At 44.0% G+C, this 19,749-nt stretch overlaps 1 protein-coding gene across 17 annotated transcripts in view; it reads right to left on the bottom strand.

The window, feature by feature from the left end:
* The window catches only part of Erc2 (ELKS/RAB6-interacting/CAST family member 2), a 905,605-nt gene that overhangs the window by 153,228 nt on the left and 732,628 nt on the right, over nucleotides 1-19,749 (bottom strand). For 5 of the 17 annotated variants that reach the window (XR_013042143.1, XR_013042144.1, XM_076544124.1 and 2 more), the window contains one exon: nucleotides 7,882-7,947. The exons of the other annotated variants lie outside the window; for them this stretch is intronic. Coding sequence is in view for 3 of the 5 variants with exons in the window: in XM_076544124.1 (XP_076400239.1) it covers nucleotides 7,921-7,947 (27 nt within the window). In the remaining 2 variants the exon portion in view is untranslated. The remainder of the gene's footprint in view (nucleotides 1-7,881; nucleotides 7,948-19,749) is intronic. 17 annotated transcript variants of the gene reach the window in all.

Genomic DNA, 19,749 nt, shown 5'->3' with positions numbered 1-19,749 from the left:
GTTGAACTGCACATAGTAGGCACTCAACCAACATTGGTTGAACTAATTATTAAACAGGTGGGCCTCAGTTAAGCCTCATCTATTGTGGTATGTGACTCCCCCTCCACCCAGTGTCGTCTTTCATTTCTTTTCAAATAATCTGAATAATTTGTAGGCAGGGGCACAGCAGCTTAGCCTTTAATCTCATCAACAAAGGGCCTTCCAAAGAGGAGACATTCTTTTGGCGGTGGTTGTTGGCATTTCAGATATAATTACATTTTTCACCCTAAAATTTCCCAATGAGATTAAGACTTACATTCAAAGTCTCCTTAAGTCTCCTCTCTCTCAGAAGTCTGCACCGGGAGCTCTACCCACTCTCACACAGTTTCTGAAGGAGGCCAGCTGCCGGCAGCCATGAAACACAAAGCCCAAAGGCCTGTCATCTACCGAGCATGCCCTGCTTGCACCGTCCCTTGAAGCCTCTCTGAGAAGGCGGCACCACCAGCAAGTGTGTGCATGCCTTTCTTCAGGCAAAGGAGAGACAACCCAGCCTTTCTCCACAAGCTGTGTCCAATACTTCTTTTATCTACTTAGGATCAGTGGCGAGAACCACACAAACATCTAGGAAAATGCTTTAGCATCCTCTTTGCAATTTTGCTGGTTTTACAGTATGTGTTAAAATATTTCCTGACTTCAAAACACAGTGGTCATTCTTCAGTGGCTGCGAGTTCTAAGCTTCTTCACTAACTGAATTCCAACAGGCCACTGGTGGTGCCAGTTTACTGGGAATGCCTAGGCGCAGGGTTTGGAACCTGTGGGTACACAGTTTTTATTGCCTAGACTGCTTGCTCACTCGTGGCCTCTTTAGATGTGGCCCATTCTTGGCGTGGAGATCCCTGGAAGATGGGCACCATTTGTCCCTTAGGAAGATGTGTCACTCTGGAGTGGTAACAACAGGTAGGGGAGTGTTCACCCTCAACCTAGCATAGGAGATGGAAAGTAAGACCTTCAGAGTTTTCTACTACCCGGTGGATGTTGCCTAGTTCTTCTAGACATTCTGACACTACACTAGCCTCTGGCACTTTCTCCTTTCCCCCTTTTCGACTCTACATTCCAAGAAGGGAAACAGAATTCTTTCCTATACCAACTGTACTGAGGGCCTGGGGGTCTGAATGGCATTGCAGATTGGCAATGGAAAGGCTGTGGCCATGCCCTTCACTCTGCTAGCAGCATCCCCCCAGCGAGCCCATGGTCATTTATGACCACTATTTGTTTTTATCTTCTCAGCCAAGTGCCAGGTTCTGAGAGTGTGGTCATATCTAAGTCAACATGTATAACTGTGCCCAGTCATACTGATGATTTCCAGCAAAGCCACAGCACGAGTGTCCTATCTTCTCTGCTGGAGATTGCCCCCCTCACCTCAAGTGACCATACTGGAATGCAGGGAGAGTGGGACTGAGACACCATGGCCCTTTGCTCCCTTCCAACTCACCGAGTAGCAACTGTTCATTAAATATTCACTGGCTTTTCCTGTTACTCATTAGATTTTTCTTTTACCTGAAAGAAACCTTTTGTTAAAAGCATGGACAAATCAAAAATTCTTTTGCAATTCTTGATTCTTGAGTATCAGTGACAGAAGAAAATAAAAACAAAAGATAACTGGAAGAGGGTGTATTTTAGGGATCAACACGCCTGCTAGGAAACACAGAGGGAGCTCAGGTTTATCTGTGCTCACAAGAACTGATTTTCCATTCTGATTTTCTGTCTTTTGGTCCCATCTCCCAATTCACTAGCCCCACAGAGTCAATCACTCTCCTTAGCTGGCAGATAGAGTTATACTTGCCTGGGCCAGGGAGCAAGAAGCACAGTGATAATCTACCTAGGACTAAGCACTCACTGTGCCCCAGGCATGGTGAGGCACCAGACCTACCTCAGCTTATCTGGTCCTTACCACAGCCCTGGGAGCTGTGTATAACATCCACCCAAAGTGCAAATAGAGGACCAGATACAGGCCACCCAGCCTAGCCTAGCAGCGCCTACATTCAGAAATCACACTGGTACCTAGAGATGAGCGGCTCTTCCCTGGACCTCTGAATGTCTACTGGGGATCACAGATGTTCTTTTGGAGGAATATGCCCACACCCACATGGACATCTGGTAACCACGGTGGTAGATCTGTAGGCTCTGCAGGGTTCATGACACAAATTTAAAGGCTGTGAACAATCCTAAATCCTTTCAGAATAGCAACTACACTTTTTTCCTACCTGTCTCCATTACTGAAATGAAAAATTTTACTCAATAAAACATGGACTACAAAGACCAGGGATAGGATGTTCAAGTTCTATTTCTGAATGGTAACTTTCCTATTCTACTCTAATAGAAGATAAAAGTGGCTTCCAGAGGAAGAATTAAAAGAGAGATAGTAGCAATGGAGGGAGAAATGAAGCCTAAAACTATTTCACTCTGCTCAGGAATTGATTTTGTAACTAGAAGCGGAGACGTTAGTCATCATGACTCTTCTGTAACATCTCAAAATTGCTTCTGGTTATTTCTCATTCTGGGTCCTGAAAAGAGAGGTGAAATCTTCTTCTCCAGGGCAATATCAATAACTCTTAAATCCAAGAGAGAGCCAGATCCCATGAGTTATGCTGGACTGTCGGAAACCTGGTGATCTCAGGAGGAGCTGCAAGAGATATTGGCATTGTTCTCCCCTCTCTGGGGACTTGTTGACCTCCTACAACCTCAACAGTTTTGTTTTTCTACAGATCACCCTCTCCACACACAACTCCTCTGTTATTTATTGTTATTACTACTATTGTTATTTTGTGTGGTACCGGGAAAAAGCAGAGGGCCTTTTGTGCATAACAGCATGCACATTATCACTGAGCTACAACTCTAGTCCTTACTTGTATTTTTTTATTTTGAATAGAGGTCTCCCTAAGTTGCCCAGGATAATGTTGAACTAGTGATCCTCCTGCCTCAGCATCCCAAGTAGCTTAGTTTGCCAGCCTGTGCCACAAAGCATTGTTGCTTTGCAGCCTTTGGTAATCAAGTTCTCTCCATCTCTGGAGAGTTGGAGAAGCCCTAGTCTTAAACTTGGACATCAACCATACTTTAAACTCAGCTTTCATATCATTGCAACCAGAGGCCAAAGATTCCCATGCTGTTACCCAAGCAAATGCAAAAGAGCACAGTCTGAAGCCTACCTGTGCCGTGGACATCTGGAGGAAGGAGTCCTGGATCTCTATTCAGCCCTCTGCCTTCTAAAAGCCTCTCTGACTCTGACACCCACAGGGGCATTCTCAATTTCATCCTTTATCTGACCTCCCCATCCAGTCCTCCTGGCTCCACTTCCTAGTCTTTTCTCCAGTTTACACACTTATCTCTATCTGCACTGCTGCTGCCCTGGGCCAGCACCATTGATTCTCTCAGATGATGGAACTGCCACTACCGCTGCTTTCCTGCCATGAAAATTTAGCCTCGTCATAGCATCCAAGGCTGTTCTCCATCTACAACAAAAACTGAATTACTGATCTTCCAATGTCTATTCATTTTTCTTAGGCTAATGTCTGAGCTTTTTACTTGGCCTTGAAAGCCATGCCTGGCCTTTTCCTCCCTCCCCACGCTCACCTCTCTGTTTTACACTCTACTCAGAAGCTGTGGTTTCCATGAAGCATGTGGTTTTCCTGCCTGCAGCTCTCTGTGCACCTGCCTGTAACTATGTCCTAAGCACGTACTTACACATGGTATACCTTGACTCTTACTCTTTCAAGACTTGGCTGAAAATGCACTTCCTTACAGGAAACTCACAGAGCAATGAGTTCCTCTTCCAGTTAGTGCCTTCCTGGCTTCTGCCCAAGTAATTATCAAACTTTGTAAGATGACTACTAATGTGTTTAATCATTTATGTTCTATTTTAATTTATTACATTAGTAAGATTCACAGGGGAGTACCACATTTACTTTATTCATCATTGTTCTTGCAGGTAACCAAGAACTTCCCCATTTGATAAGTAAATAAAACTGAATGAATGAATGAATGAATGAATTTCTTAATATCCAACAGTACAAGGTAGAGCTACATCAGCCCAATACCCATAGGAGTCTTAAGCTATACAGAAGCACTAGCGAATATTTCAGTAGAAGAGGCAGGAAAGAAAATCCCAGAGGAAGAGAAGGAGCAAGAGACTTCCAGCCATTCCATTCCTGCAGCTCCAGGACAAGCACAGGTATGCTATGCTCTATGCAGAGAGAAGTGAGGACTACACAGACTCCACACTTCGAGTGGGACATCCTTCCCGACCCTTCCATCTTTCCTGGGGTTGATGTGCTCGGAGTTACACTGGCATTTCCACCACTGCTTCTGGGTATAAAACCTTCTGTCTGTGTTTAAATGTTGTATCTGTTGACCATGCCACACAGCTCTAACTCTTCATTTGTATCAAGATATATCTACTAGCATCATGATCCCACACCAGAACTTGCTAAAGTTACATCTATATTTTTAATCAATCAGGTCATAAATTTACATATGCTCTCAATAGAGAAAGGCATTCCTTTCTGGTGATTTAAGGAATAAAAAATGATGTTCCATGCCTGCTCAATTTTAAGAACTAATAACAAGAGCTCAAACAACTCAGTGTCAAAACAAATGTAGCACTCGGTCTCAAGATATCCTAACTTGGTCTCCTGCTGTCCCACATCTTTGAGTGTTCACAGACAAAAGTACTACTTGAGACCCTACAAAAGCACCTTCATTCAATGAAGATGAGGAGTTATTTGTTGACACTAAGATTGCCACACCACTGGGATTTCCCTAAGGAAAGCAATAGGGGACTGAAGAGCTGCTCTTTCTGCTTTGGGGAAGCACAGGAGATGTTATTGTTATGGCTCCTTGCACACACTTTCACACTCGAAAGTGCATGTGTTGAGGGGGACAGTCCAGGGGCTGTGGTTGCAAACCCACACAACAGGGATGCTCACAAGGACAACTTGATAGAAATGCATCCCCCAGCAGATGCTAAGCAAAAGGAAAAAGGGGTGCTGAACCAATTTCGAGGGGCACAGAGCAACAGCCAGCCAGAGGGTGCCCTGACTATGAAGTCCACTGGGGACCCATTGCAAAAGGAAAATGTAGGATCCCCTTGTCGGAAAACCTTAAGTGTTTCACAGTGGAGACAAAAGACCTTTAAACCAAGAGCGGGCCCAGCTCTTCAAAGCACAAGGCCCTTGGACTGTATAGGCCACCCCCAGATAGAGCTGGGCCTGACCACGAGGATTAAAGGTGGAGCAAGGTTAATTCTAGGGACCATTGAAACTCCTTAGAAAAGCAAACTTCCCTGTCCACTTTGCTCCCATAAAACACCACTCTTGGATGATCACAGGGAGACAGATAAATCAGGCCTGGGCCTCCCATTCACAAGTGGCGAGAGAGGGAGGAGCTGATGGGCTGCTATGCTAATTGCAATTTGTTATAAATTTTAGAACAACTTGGCCTAAATTATGATTCATTTCAGCACCAGGACTCTGGTTTCAAGTGAAGCCCTCTGATGCTGTTATGAGCATATAACTGATGCCTACGCAAAGAGCATGTTGTAATGTTTCTTTTATAAGGGCTATAAATCAAAACATCCGAAACAGTTCGTTTTTTAATGCACCATTATTATCCATCTTTAGTTATAAATTTAATGTCTCTTTAGGCCACAGAGATTGTAATACAACCAGAAACACGTGATGGTTGTTCAAACACAGAAGGTCCCCCAGTATCTCATTATTTCAACTCTTAAAGAACCAACTTTAAAAAGCCCGAGGGTGTCTGAGCGCACGTGTTTAAAGGAGTCCGAAAGAAAGATAGCACTTTCCCCCAGGAGTCTATAAAATTTTTCAGAACATATTAAGTAGAATAATGCATTCACTAATTTTCTGAAGACAGTTGTTTTCTGGGATGCACAGTGTTTGGGTACTCAAGAGAGCAATACAGGGACAGGGACTTCACACTATTCTCCACACTGCTTTGAGCAAAGCTAGATTTTCTATGGATCTTAGACAGAGCTGGTTCTATTCTGAAACGGACACAGGAGACAGCAGGGCAGATGTCCTGAATCCTGTGAAGGAACAGTCATTCTTCAGGAAGGGACACAAGTATAGCCTAGTACCCTAGCTTTTGCTTATTTCAAAAGGTGTGCCTCACAGAAGAGTCCCCTTCTTAAGACCATCTCCAAACCTGTGGAGCCTTCTTTTGCCTACACATCCCTGGCATGTTTGGTGGTAAATGCTCCACGTGTGCTTTTCAATGTTAAAAACCCTCCTCATTTAACATTGCTCTCAGTAAGTACACCTTTTACTGGCTGTCTGTCAATCAGTACAATGGTTCTCTTCATGTCTTCCCTGGACAGGCTGTTAGGTTTCTGACTCCTGCTGTGAGGGATGTCCTGGTGCTACCACCTTCTCACACTGACAAGCTTTCCTCCTGATCCCTCAGCATCTAGAATGTTCCTGCTAGTACTGCCTTTCCAGTCACTCAGGAAGAAGAGATGAGAACCATCAACAGCAGGCTGGCATGGCACATTACATATTTACTATGCCCACAGATGTTCTTCCTGAAAATTTGTTCCTGGACATTTCCTGCCACCACCCAAGCCAACTGGCACACTCGTGGGACTTAGAGCAGGTTCAACAGAGAAGTGGAAGGCAGTAGTGAAACCAACACCCAAGGGTGAAACGTACCAGTTTGGGGCTAAAATGTCATGGAAGGCAGGATTTGAGAAAATGCATACAACCAATTATCCTAAGAGTTGTCTCAATGTTGATTTCCCAGCATTGTGATATTTCATGTTTATCCCAGAACAAAGACCTGCATATGTAATACTTTCTGACCAGAATAATTACCCCAGCACAAAGTCTAGCACATTCCTTGTTCTGAACAAAATGTCATGTGTAGTGTCATCAAATTCAATGGCATATCCAAGTCACCATATGAACATTCAGCTCCAGGGAGTTGGTGGTAAACGTTCATGGTGTATTGGAGAAGAACAATTCCCAGCAGCTAGAGTTCAGTGTTCCATTTCTAACTGTGTGGTGTTTATATGCACCCCTACTCAATTACAGTACAGAAAACAAAACAAACAAAGGGAGGATTCTTCACTGCTAAGATCAGCTTTTAAAAAAGCAAAACCCCGTTATAAAATACAATGTACATAATTAATAATGTAAATTCTCTTAGAAGTACAAGTTTTAATCAAAGCCACAGATAAAATACCACTAAGGCCCCCTATGGCAACACATCCATTCTAATTCACTGGAAGAGTTACGATTACCCATTCACCATTATTATGCCTGGATCCTCATGTGTTCTTCAGTACTGCCACAGAAGGCACAGTACAATCCATTTAGCAGGCTTCTTAGAGATGACAATTTCAGCTTCATATACCTTTATTGTCCTTATTCCTTGCCAAACGTTTGACATGACCCAAAGAACATGAGAGTCATACCACACTGGTATATCTGGTAAAGCAAGCAGCCAGCTGCAAACCACGACTGGAGAATTGTGACAAGTTTTGCATCTACAATCATACCTTAAAAGAGTGTATAAAGAATCCTAAGGTCATAGTTAGTGTACATCCAAAATGACATAGAAACATTTGGATTGTGCTAAACCCAGCCCCAACAAGGCAGAGCAACAATGTGGTGGGGGTGGGGGTGGGGGTGGGAAAGCAAGGGGGATGGACTGGGGTTCTTGGGAATGGTCAGAGCACGCGGCCATTCTGCGCTCACGGAACACAGTAGCAAACACGGGACACAATCACAGACGTCAGCGAACACAATTGAGCACGCACACAATACAACACTAGAATGCAATCATTTTTTTTTTTTAAGAAAAATGATAGAAAAGATGGTTTCTCACCCCTCAAAACAAAACTGGAACTTTGGTTTACAGGCCCGGCTATGCCCATATGCCCTCCTCGTCATCCTGCGGCCGGCCCGAAGTGAGAAGGTGTACAGAGAGGAGGGGCGCCAGAATGAAAGAAGAGAAGGTTAGTCACACCAACATGCACGGAAAGGCACACGATTCTGAACTTTCTGTTTCATCTTAAAGAGCAAGGCAAACAAATCCATCGTAACTTAAGTTCCACACCACTGATTTGTCAAAAGCATAACCAAGTTTTGTATCTATGGCAACCCCACACAAAAACATTCCACCCACTCAAGCTGGGACTCTGTCAAGATTGGATTAGGAGATTAAAATTAGTCTACATTAGTAGATGATTATTTTTTTGGAAAGCATGCAATTTGAATTTCATATGCTTAAAGAGTGGATTAAACCTTTAAAGTAAGCAGAGAAGTAATTATAGTAATCAAATACCCTTAATTTCTCTTAAGCTTAGAGTATCAATAAAAGATGAGGAATAATTAAAAAAAACTTTCTACTTAGGTAGAATAAACTCTTTAGCATGGGATAACTCCCATTAGCTATTTTATGAAGTCTCAGACACCCTGCAGTAAGGATGAAGAATAATTTTAAAAACTTTCTACTTAGGTGGAATAAAGTCTTTTGCACGGGATAACTCCCATTAGTTATTTTAGGAAGTCTCAGACACACTGCAGTCTGATTTGGCTCCTTCTATTTGGAAGTTAGCATACAGAAAGGTGTACCTATGTGGAACAATTAGTTTTACATTTATAATCAAGGAAGAGTGTAAATTTGCAATTCGGCAGAATGCTTGCAAAAAAAGATGTTGAACTAATTTGGTTTGAATTCTGGTTGAAAATGTTTCCAAAATGGCTCTGGATAATTTCTTCTCGGAGAGAAGTGGCCAATAAGCAGGAGCTCAAATTCTTGAAGATGGTAGTACATGCTCTATGGCAAAGTCTCAGCTGTAAACAACTCTCTCTGTCACAGGGTGTGTCTAAACAAACATGTAAAACAGAGTGGTCCACAAGCTGGCCCTGCATATCATCTGAGGGCAGGGTGCTCTTAACAACTCACCAAGGACAACAGAGTCTGCAGGACTTGTTTGTTTAAAATAAATAAATAAATAAAAAAAAAAACTGGATGTAAGGGGGATAGTAACTCGGAACATTTCCTCAGACTTGGATCTGGACTATTGCAGGTGTTGCACGCAGTAGTAGGTTGAATCATATGGAAATGCCCCTACCCCAGACTTGCCAAAACGGGAATTTCACACAATTCAATATATGGCTTCATATACTTCAGTAAGCCAAGGTAATTTTTATCTACTTGAGGAATCAGATGTATATACTCTTTGAACTGATTCCCAAATATAGTTTTTTTGCCTTTGTTTCTCTCATGAATTTAAAATATTATTTTGAGAAAAGATCCAGAGACTTCAGATTGCCAAAAGAATCAATGGTCCACAAAACTTCAGAACTCCTCATGGGACTTTCAATCAAGAGAGCTTGAACTGGATAAGTCAGGATGAATCTTCGCTTGATAGTTTATGTAGGAATATTCTGGCAGAAAGCAAGTCCTGTGATCAATCTGGAGGAGGATATTTATTTACTAGCTCATGTTGGGGCCACACACTTCTTCATCCCTACAGGACTGAGCAAAGTGTATTGCCACACTCCCTGAACTTCCTGGCTATCTCTGTAGAAAAGCAAATTTGATGTTCCTTTTTCATGTTAATAAAGAAAACAAGTTTACAGCAGGGCACCCCAGGACAGTACTGAGTAAGCTTTGGGGACCTAGCAACCTATGAAACTCAATGCAGAATTTCAGTGGGCATGTGAGTAAACATGCTCTCTGAATGAAGGCCCTGACTTTCATCATCGGGTTCTTGACCCCCAAAGTCATTTCTGTAGGAAAACTCCAGGCACAGGAAGATGCTACAATGTGCCATTTACAAAATGAAACTGGAGGTTTTCTGTGAAATGCAGCTCACAGCCCCTGCTGACCGCTTCCTAAATGGCTGTCAAATAACTTTGCTTGCAGAACAATTTATTTCATTTCGCATTTAAAACCCAATAGCGCATTTACATGGAGTTTGTTCCAAGTCCATTCGTATAGGGTTTCAGTTTCAAAAAAAGAAGAAAGAAAAGCCAATGCCACCAAAATCTGCCACTACTTTCCTAACAGTGAAGTGCGGTCTAATGCAAATCACTTTTAGCAAATTAAATATATTAAAGAGTGGTAATTAATTATGATTGAAACAGACAGGAGTTGTAGCTTGAAAATATACACTGCCAATATCACTACTGTTCCTCGTCCACCATAGGAATAAAAAGGAGCTCCCAGATGTCGAGGGTTATTAAAAACCAGATGTTGAGATCGACGTCTTGTATGCTAGAGGATAAAGTAAAGAAATATGACAGCCCAATATAAACTCAGCTCACATTTAACACGGCAGAGATGTGGATAAACTCCTCTCATGAACTGAGAATATTACGTATTTTAAAAAGTTCTTCATTTTCAAAGTTTAATAAGATTTTAGAAGAAAATAGAAAGGGAATGGTGGCCATTTCTGGTCTTTCTTGTCTTCAGAGCATAAACCTGAACTGCCCCTCATCGCCAGGTCCTTTGGGTCAACGTGAGTGTCCAGTTGAGAAACAAAAAGCAACGGTGAGGAGCTCATGGAGAGGCAGCTAGCTCCATGTCTCCCAAACATTGCCAACTGTCTGACGGCTCCCTGCTTGCAAGTACTAAGCTCTTCAGCAACCTTACCCCACAGAAATGTAAATCAGAAGAAAACGAAAACAAACAACAACAACAGATATGGACACTTGATCCCTAACGCGCTGCCCCATCGCTTGGAGGCGCGTGGAGTTTTCAAATGCAACAGAGCCTGTGTTCTCCGCTGATGTTTCTGTTCCCAGTGGCCTTTCTGGATTTTGACTGGTGTTTGATCCTGGGGTGTCCTTTGTAAGCAATTGCTCTGCCGGAAGTTGCCAAAGTATCTGGATGGGAAGAGGCTGCTCTAGTCCATCCGTCATCTGTTTGCTTTTGTCTACAGCATCTGAAGCTGGGAACGTGCTCTGTGGATTGAAGCCCAGAGAAAGGAGACCACAAAACAGCCAGTTCTGAGGTTAGGGAAGCTTAACTGTCCAACAACCCCAGGATGCGTCTGCGGCTCCAAGGCTGATGGGACAGACAAGAGGCCTTGATGGAAATCCTACAGTCCAGATGCCAGGCTCTAATGGGATTCTCTAAATACTGAGATAAAACAAATTCCTCCCTAGATGGGCTGCTCACTGTGAGTTTGTTGATGACAAGATCTAGAAGCAAAGGAACTGAGTCATTGTTGACAAATCAAAAGGCTTCTTGTTGTGTGTGTGTGTTGGGGGTGGGGGGGGGCAGCATTTATTAGCCCATCAAGGAAGCTCTGAACAGGAACCTGATAGCCTGGCATGGTGAACGACCCAGGGTAAGCCTTTAATGGGTCTCTATTTTGAAGTGTTAGGTACAGCAGGTAGGCAAACTCAAGCCCATCACTGTTTTCTAAAGCATCTGCAGTCCTTTTAGAGTATTGGATTGATTTTCACCTTAAAACTAGAGGACGAAGTTCTTAATGAAGACCTTATTGTCACACCTATCTTACCTAGAAAAGAGGGGGAAACCAAGGAAGAGCCACTTTCAAAGGCTTTTGTGGGAACCTACCACTATCTGCAAGGAACTGAGCCTCACTCTGGTCAGGAGTCCTTACTGTGTGGGGTGGGGTCAGTCTGAACTGGCTCTAGACCTTCCCTTACCCCTACTTGTGATCATGGCTTCTCTGAAATGTCAAGTCACAAAAGCAGGGCTCTAGTGTGGGGTTCACGACATGCCCTGAGTCCAGGTTCCAAGAAGTCATGTCCTCTTGACACTCCTGGCTGCAGAATGTGTGAAGGGAAGCAGGCTTGGAGGAAGCCAGGGAGCCTGGACATGTTCTCCCACATTCAAGTCCACATCTTCCCTCTAAAGACTGCTTATTCACAACTTCCATGGATGCTTGGTCCATGAATCAGGTCTCTACTCTGATGGAGTCAGGCATGGCTGTGACCTCCTGTTTGACCTGTATTTGCCTCCGCCTTCAGGAGTCACTGGCAGACATGTTCCCCAAAGAATAAGAAAGCCTCGGCCAGGTTCATACACGTTCTTGGCTGTTTTAAGTATAAATGCTTGCTCATTTCTGAGCAGTTTCAAAGCTGTCCGCAAGTGTCGGTGCCTCCTTTAGGTCATAGAAAACCCTCACAGCCATCTGAATTTCTCCACTACGTTTCACTGCAGCCCCCAGACACAGATGTCAGGTAGAGTTTGTATAACTATGGGAAGGTGGGCAGAGTGGAAGTTGAGCCAAGGCACCAAAGAACATCTGGCAGGGTGCTGTGGAGCCAAGGTGAAATTCCAGACTGGCCAAGTGGAAATGTGTACCTTTCTGACTCTGCCTGAGCTGAACCCCAGAAAGCGCATTTGGATCTCCCTTGGTGGGGTGTGTTGACTCTGCTCAGCTCAGCTCTGAAGTACTCAGGACTCTGCACTGACCCCTCCTCACATGGTGATGATCCCAGTTGGTGGATGATGCTACAACCTAGGTCCAGTCCCCTGACTCTTGGAAGAAAAGGGTCCTCACAGGCCATGGGACTTGTTCACATGGAAGGATCAGCAATGCTTCAGCAAAAGTCTCCACATCTCTGTGGGGAAGGACAGTGCCTTCACTTCCTTCAGACTGCCTGACAAGTTCTCAGACACAGGAGCCAAAGAGATATTTATAAATGAGTACCAATGCCAGGCTTCGTTCTGGCTTTTTAAAATGAGCCTTCTGAGAGAGAATGCTGCCTGGCTCCCAGGGCTGCCAAGGCTTGAGGATAACTGCCCCATCTCCAAACAGAATGTTTTGCTCTTTCTATCACAACAGCTCTTTCTTCTCACCCTTCCTAGTGAAGGCTGGAACCTCCCTGGTTGACTGGGCGATGATGGGAGTGGTCCACATTTTAAGAGGCATACTGGAGCACCTCTCAGGAGAGAGGTGGACTGGACAGCCCGTGGAGCCAGGTAGACTGATCACTGGAAAATAGAGCAAGGATACCATGGAGACACCCTTGCTAAGGCGCTCAAAACCTTATAGACACTTTGGTGGCAGCCTTCCCCCCGACTTCTAACTTGGCATCTTGGAGTACTCACTCAAAATTTTAGTACCATATACGAGCTTGAGCCTTATTTCTTTTAAGAGGAAGAAATTTGGAGAAGCCAGTCTCTGGCGAATAGATCCAGCTCTCTGGGCTGAAGAGGAAACTGCTGGAAGGCTCTCCATTGGCCAATAATATTGTTTGGGAGCACAAAGTCAACATCTGCTAAAAGCCAAGCCACTGCCAGATAGCCATAAAAAGGGGCGGGAGTGAAGACAGGCTTTATTTTTGCTCCTTCATCTATCAGTCATTAACACTTGGCTTTGTTAAACACAGTAAAATTTGTGTTTTTAACATGGCTCTGGCTGGACTATTTCTTGGCTGGTGGGCCACCAAATCTCCTAGATTTTTGATTTTGCCTTTTCCCTGTTGCTTACAGACAAAAATGGGATCCATGCGGTTCCCACACTTCATGGGGTGCTGTGAGAACTAAACGAGAGAATGAAAATTAAACTACTTCCAACTGGGCACATCATCTGTGTTGGGAGTATTCTGGCGTTTCCTCCGCTCATTAGTAGAGAGACACCCGAATCAGAATGTTGTATGGTGCCATTATTTCATGAACATGTTTTTTTTTTATTAAGTAACTATCAGACTTTGTGAGTGAGTGCAGTGTGTATTAAAAGATGCCTCCAGCTCCTTTCCCTCTGTTGTTCCTTTATCTTTGAAGAGCTGCAAGCGCCTGGAGTGTGTAAGTCAAACATGATCCTTAGTCCAGCAGTTCAAGGGGGGAAAAAAAGAGAGGCAGAGGGTATTCAGCAATATAAAATGGATTTCCCTGCTTCCCGGCGCTTCAAGGTTGGCCACCCCTTTTCAATAGAGAGTTGACATGCTGCCTGTTAGACAAATGTGACTGGATTAAAGCGGCAGCGTGGTGAAAGGGAATCCAGCCTCTGATGTTGCCAAGCCCGAGTTCCACCTATAGACAGGCTGCGGAGTGCAGGCTGGGCCCGAAAGCCCTGCTAACTGGAAAGACACAGGGCAACAAATCTCTTAATGAAGTCCTAATACTGCAAACACAGTGTAAAAGTAAAACAACCCAGTAAAGGGGGGGAGCCCTGCTTTACCCCAAACAGGGCAACAGTAGAATCGTGACTAGATGCTAGCTAGCCTCTTTTGAGGAAAACCCTTTTCTATCCTGAGGGTCCCAGCACACCAAGAAGCTATGCTCTTTTCCCACACACCAAGACCATCCCGGCAGGGTTTATCAGGGCTTGCCTCATGTGCTTACACAGGAGGAATTAACATCACACCCAGATTAAAGAGCTCTGGCAATAATCTACAAAGCCCAGTGCCTGCGAACTTGTCTCCTTTCCTGGGCCTAGAATGGCTGGTTGAGCATGCAGCTGCTAGCTGAGGGAAGAGGCACTGAAACACCTTCCCCAAGAGCAGCATTTGTCCCCATCCTCCTCTTTACCTGGGGCCCCACAGTGTCGCCCTGGAGCTTCTGCTCATAAAAGCAAGCAAACACACAGACTTCCTCTTTTCCTTACCAGTGGTGAGAAATGGCGTAGGCCATTTGACATGTTTTAGTGGTTTGGAGGATCTCTCACAGATGTTGTGAAGATCATGCAAAAGTGCTATTGTTGCTATCTTTTTAGAACATCTATATATTTTTTTAAATCTGCTGAGTTTTAAACAATATTCTAATTGTTGAAAAATTCCAAAAAAAAAAAATATTCCAATCTAACTTGTGACCAATGAGGCTCCAGGAAAGAAGCCAGTGCCTCACAGGATGTAGCTCCGTGGACACATGAGGCGATCGCAGGCTTGGCTCTGAGAGGTCTGGCCCCGGAGTGGCTGTGGTAATCTCTGAACCCTGATCTCACCCAATACACACCAGCACCCAGAGAAGAGCTCTTCATGGGCTCTTGGATTTGAAGCCAAAAGCTGAGGCTTCTTTCAGAATGAGGGCCATGAAATCAAATCCGTAACACACAAAACAAACAAACAAATAAAAAGGAGAGGGCTTCCTCGGGTGAACTTCAGACACACTGGCTAAAATGGATAGTGATATTAAGAGTCTCGGACATATAACTTTCTCATTAGGTTACTTCATGGGGAAGTAGACATGATGGGGGTCTCTCTTCTCGTCTCTTCCTCCCATTCCCCTCACCCTCCTTTTTCTTCTCTCCCTTCCCCCCTCACCCCTACTGTTCTATAGCTACATTTTTATAAATTCGATACACAGTGGTTAATTTTTCTTCCATGTAGTAAACATGAAAATACATTTATACACACACATATACAGGAGAGAAATTTCTAGTTAAACATGATCGTGTGAGATTCTTCCATATGTGGAAAAGTCCTCCATTCATCTGACACATAGTGATACATACATATATACACACAGGACTCTGTGTATACATTTGTCCTACGCCCATTTAACCTCAAAACATAAAATAAATTCTTTTTTTCCTTTCCTAAGCAAAAGCTAAGAATAACAACTTTACATATAGAATTCATCTTCTGGGGGCCACAGAGCGCACTGAACTCTGTCAGAATTCAAAGGGCGCTGCTCTGGCTAATCTACTATAGAAAGCATAGGGACACCAATAAAAGGCCCCAATCTCATATTTCACAAAGGGCAGAGGGGTCTCAAGAACTTTCCAATGGCTTTGTCAGAAGTCACAGGGACCAGAAGGCAGACGGAAAGTGCTGCCTCTCTTTGGGGATCTGGGCTCTATGGGATTCTCAGTGACTGCACACAAAGCATAAGAGGAAGGATAGACAGAAAGCTATGGGGTCTGCACAGGTCCTCTGCCTCCAGCCATGACCTCAGTGACAGCCTACTTGTCCAGTTGACTTCAAGTTCCTCTTCCATGGGAAGGCTTTATAGGAACCTGAGTACTCTACCTAGAGCAGATACGCAAGGCTCAGGTGTGAGCTGTACTTGAGGTGGTAGGAGAAGAAGGCAGGGACTCTCCTTTAACTCCCAGGGTTTAGCAAACCTAGAGATCTTTGGCAAATGGAAGGAGAGAAACAAGGCCACATTCAGGGCCCAGAAGCCTCAAGACTAAGGCAATGAGTGCTACAGTTCTTAAAGGGGGTCATAGGTTAAGTCCCCTGGACATCAACCTCTGTATAAAAATACCACAGCTAAGAGGCAAGGCATGCTGGGAGCATACACAGTAACCAGTGGCAGTAGAGAGCAGACCAATGATCACTGTAGCTGCCAGAAGAGGGCATAGGATCCCCTGGAGTTGGAGTTATAGGTTATAGGTGGTTATGCAGTTATAGGTAGTTATAGGTTATGGAATTATAGGTTATAGTTATCTCTAAGCCACTCAAGTCAATGATGAGCATTGAACTCAGGTCCTCTGGAAGAGCGGCAAGTGCTTTTAATCACTTAATCATTTCTCCAGCCCAGTTATATGTCTTTAGATCATGAATAATCTCTCCAAATAACAGTTCTTAACCTTTATAACAGGGACACTTCCATCTGACCTTCTTTTTCATATATATTACAGAAACTGATCATTAAAGGAACATTTATTGAATGTGCATGTGGGAGTCAGACAGAGGAAATGTGCTTCACAATATCCAACAAAGAACATCAACATAGAAGTCAATCACCTTCTACTTTTTCTATAATTCTAGTAAGCATTATGCCTCCATACTCCTGGACTCTATAGCCCTTCTAGAGAAGTAGGATTTCTGTTTAGTAAAATTCAAAATCTCAAGATCTGGAAATGATATAGGTAGTGAAATGCACTTAGCCCTCCATCTCCTGTGCTTGGGTTTTCCATTCAGTGAAGGAGGGCAGGAGAAGACAGAAGCCTTTTCTCCTGGTCTTCAAAAAGTATTGTGTGCTCTGGGGTGTCTAGCTCTAAAATGCTCAGGTTCTGTGTCCTCAAGGCCCTACTTCCACACTAGAATCAGACCATTCAGTGCCTTTACATGTACAGGTGCATTTAGAATAAGCAAACAGTGAGGTCTGGGCCCTTAAAGATCCATCATCCCAGCCCAATACCCAGTGGAGAAATGTGGAGATTCCTAGATATTCAAGGGGCAGGCTGAACTGGCCTGACTATCCTTGGTCTAAGTATGTATGGCACTATGTCATGCAGATTTCTCATTGCTGGGGTTAGTACAAATCTGGGAGACAATGGAAAGACCTTACTAAAATATGCCTTTTCCTGGGACAGTAAAAGTTATATATGGCCACAAAAAAGACAGCAGAGACCTGGTACCACCGATATGCCTTAAGGCAGAGACGATACTATAGGAAGGATGTAACAGGTGATACTGATGACTACAGGTGTGGAGGGCATTTAGGAGAGACTGCACTTCCACTGAGTTTTATGAAATCAATCTTGGTCACTTCAATAAAAGCTGAATCACTAGTGTGTCTCCAGCATGTCCCATTGACTTTTCTTGACTGTACCATGAGAAATATTTTCAGTGTACTTTATAGCTACTTCTTGACTAAAGGGGCTTCCTACATTATTACTACATTGTTGGGACGTCCTTTTCTACTTGGACATATCTGATGGCTGTAGTCATCCTGGGGTGACTGGCCTCTGAGAGTCCTTGATTTCCTGAGTCCTCACATGAGTGACTCCTGTAGTTCAGATCATCCAGGTCCTTGTTGAGACAACCCACTCTCCAGGAAATGAATGGAAGGGGCACTTTCACTTCCCACTATGTGAACCACAAGGGTTAGTGTCCAAAGATCTCCTTCCCGTGAAAGTACTGCTAAAAAACAGGATCAGCCATGTTTTAAACTAGGTAGTATCTTTTCTCACCCAATAGCCTGAGAACACAATTTCTCAAAGCACAGATGTTACTAGAAAAAAAAAATTAAAACCATGATCAAATAAGTCTGGGAAATGCTAGATTAAATAAAATTATAGAGCTTTCTTTATTATATGCCATTTTAGATCCTTTGATCTGCTAATGGTATCAGGATGCTAGGAGATAGAGTTAAAAAATGTATAGTACTTTCCCAAAATTCTTGGCCCCCCCATTCTTTGTCTCAAGACTTCCCTCATGGGACTAATGTTCTAGAAGTTACTTGGGGGAACGTGAGTTTAGACTTATAATGCTTAGATTCAGTTTCTTTCAAGGAGAAATCAAAAATCACGGTGAAGGGCCAAGGGACAGGAAAGCAATGGAAAAAGAATGTAAGTCTTCAAGTGCCTGGCGAGTGCTGTGTTTCCTGAGGAAAACTGAGTTTCTCTGGAAATGTAGCCAAGTGACTGATTTTTCGTAGTTCCTCATTTTCATGTTTTCTGATCTCTTCGTAAACCTCAGGAAACAATGGCAACAGTTGTGGCCACTTGTCTAGAAGACATGGTTGGTTGAACCTGATGACTACCAGAAGGCCAGGGCTGGAAGACTCACAGGAAGAGATGACTTTCCTTGAAGTCAGCTCAGCTAATTCCACACAGTGGACACTACCTGGAATTGCACCCAAACTAACTCAGTATCTAGACTCTCGGGATGCCACACTCTGACACAGGCCTCTCACTTCCCCAGGGAATCACTAGACACAGCCTACCAATCATGCGTAGGGATTGTAATCAGTTGGGGAAAACTTTGTAGGCTTTCACAACTGCCACACTCTGCAACTGAGCTCCATAACAATGCCCAAGTTGACATCTAGGCTGTTGATACAGTGCAGGGGAGCGCACCATTTCCTAAATCTGGAGGCCATGGTCTAGCAGGGATGGGGCTCAGGAAGTCTAATAATTTCATCTCTGAGGCCAACCAAATATCACACCAGATGCCCTTGCTTAACATTCCTTTGACAACTGAAAGGGTGCAGTGTGGCAGCTTCGTGGTTCCAACTTAAAATTGTAAAAGTCCCTTCCTAGGTAAGGCCATTGCGCTTTCACCATCAACTGTAAGTTCAGAAACCACGGCCCTAATGAGTTTAATTTTTTTAATCTATATTATGATTGACAGGACCAAGAAAAAATTAAGTAGCCACTAAGGGACCTGGCACTGTTGTTCTAGGAATGGAGAGCAAGCATCTTGAAGACAGGGTTTTATCTGGCCTGCATGCATGCTCCTCTCCAGGCTCTTCATAGGGCTGGCACGTGACATTTGCTCCAGGGATCAGCTGACACAGCAAACTACTAGCAGCCCAAATCCAGCCAGGTAGACATCCTCCTAGAGCATGGGAGGTTTCCCCTAGGAGGATGCAGCTACCATCTCTGTGCCCAAGAGTTGTTCAGAGCACTTACTGATTCCAGTAGTGACAAAGATGTGTCCAGGGTCCTAAGGATATGTCTCAGCCAGACACAATCACTGATGCTCTGTGGACACCTTTGGTGATGTAGACACACATGAGGGCCTACTAAGCTGGCAAGTCACTCCATGGCCAGCCCGATGCCTACATGTCAGGAGGCCAGCTTTTGTAAGAAATAACCATACACAAAGCAGACTGATTTGATCTGGCCATCATTTGCAACAGGGCATGTTAGGACACATGACTGGTTATATCAGCAGGTCCTTGTATGACTCACTCTAATTCTTCTTGGTGCCCTTCCAGCTCTGGCTATTCACTATGTCTGGGGGAGAAGGATATCCAGGGTGGCCTTCTGGCACGCACAGCTCAGAAGGACAGGCAATGTGAGGTCTGCAGGCCTCCCACCAATGAAGCCTCACCCTGACCTTTCATGGGAGAATGCCAAGGAACAAA

Source organism: Peromyscus maniculatus, chromosome 9 (genome assembly GCF_049852395.1).
Source record: "Peromyscus maniculatus bairdii isolate BWxNUB_F1_BW_parent chromosome 9, HU_Pman_BW_mat_3.1, whole genome shotgun sequence".
Classification (NCBI taxonomy): domain Eukaryota; kingdom Metazoa; phylum Chordata; class Mammalia; order Rodentia; family Cricetidae; genus Peromyscus; species Peromyscus maniculatus.
The sequence above is the reverse complement of the archived record's forward strand: the minus strand, read 5'-3'. Positions and strand labels throughout refer to the sequence as shown.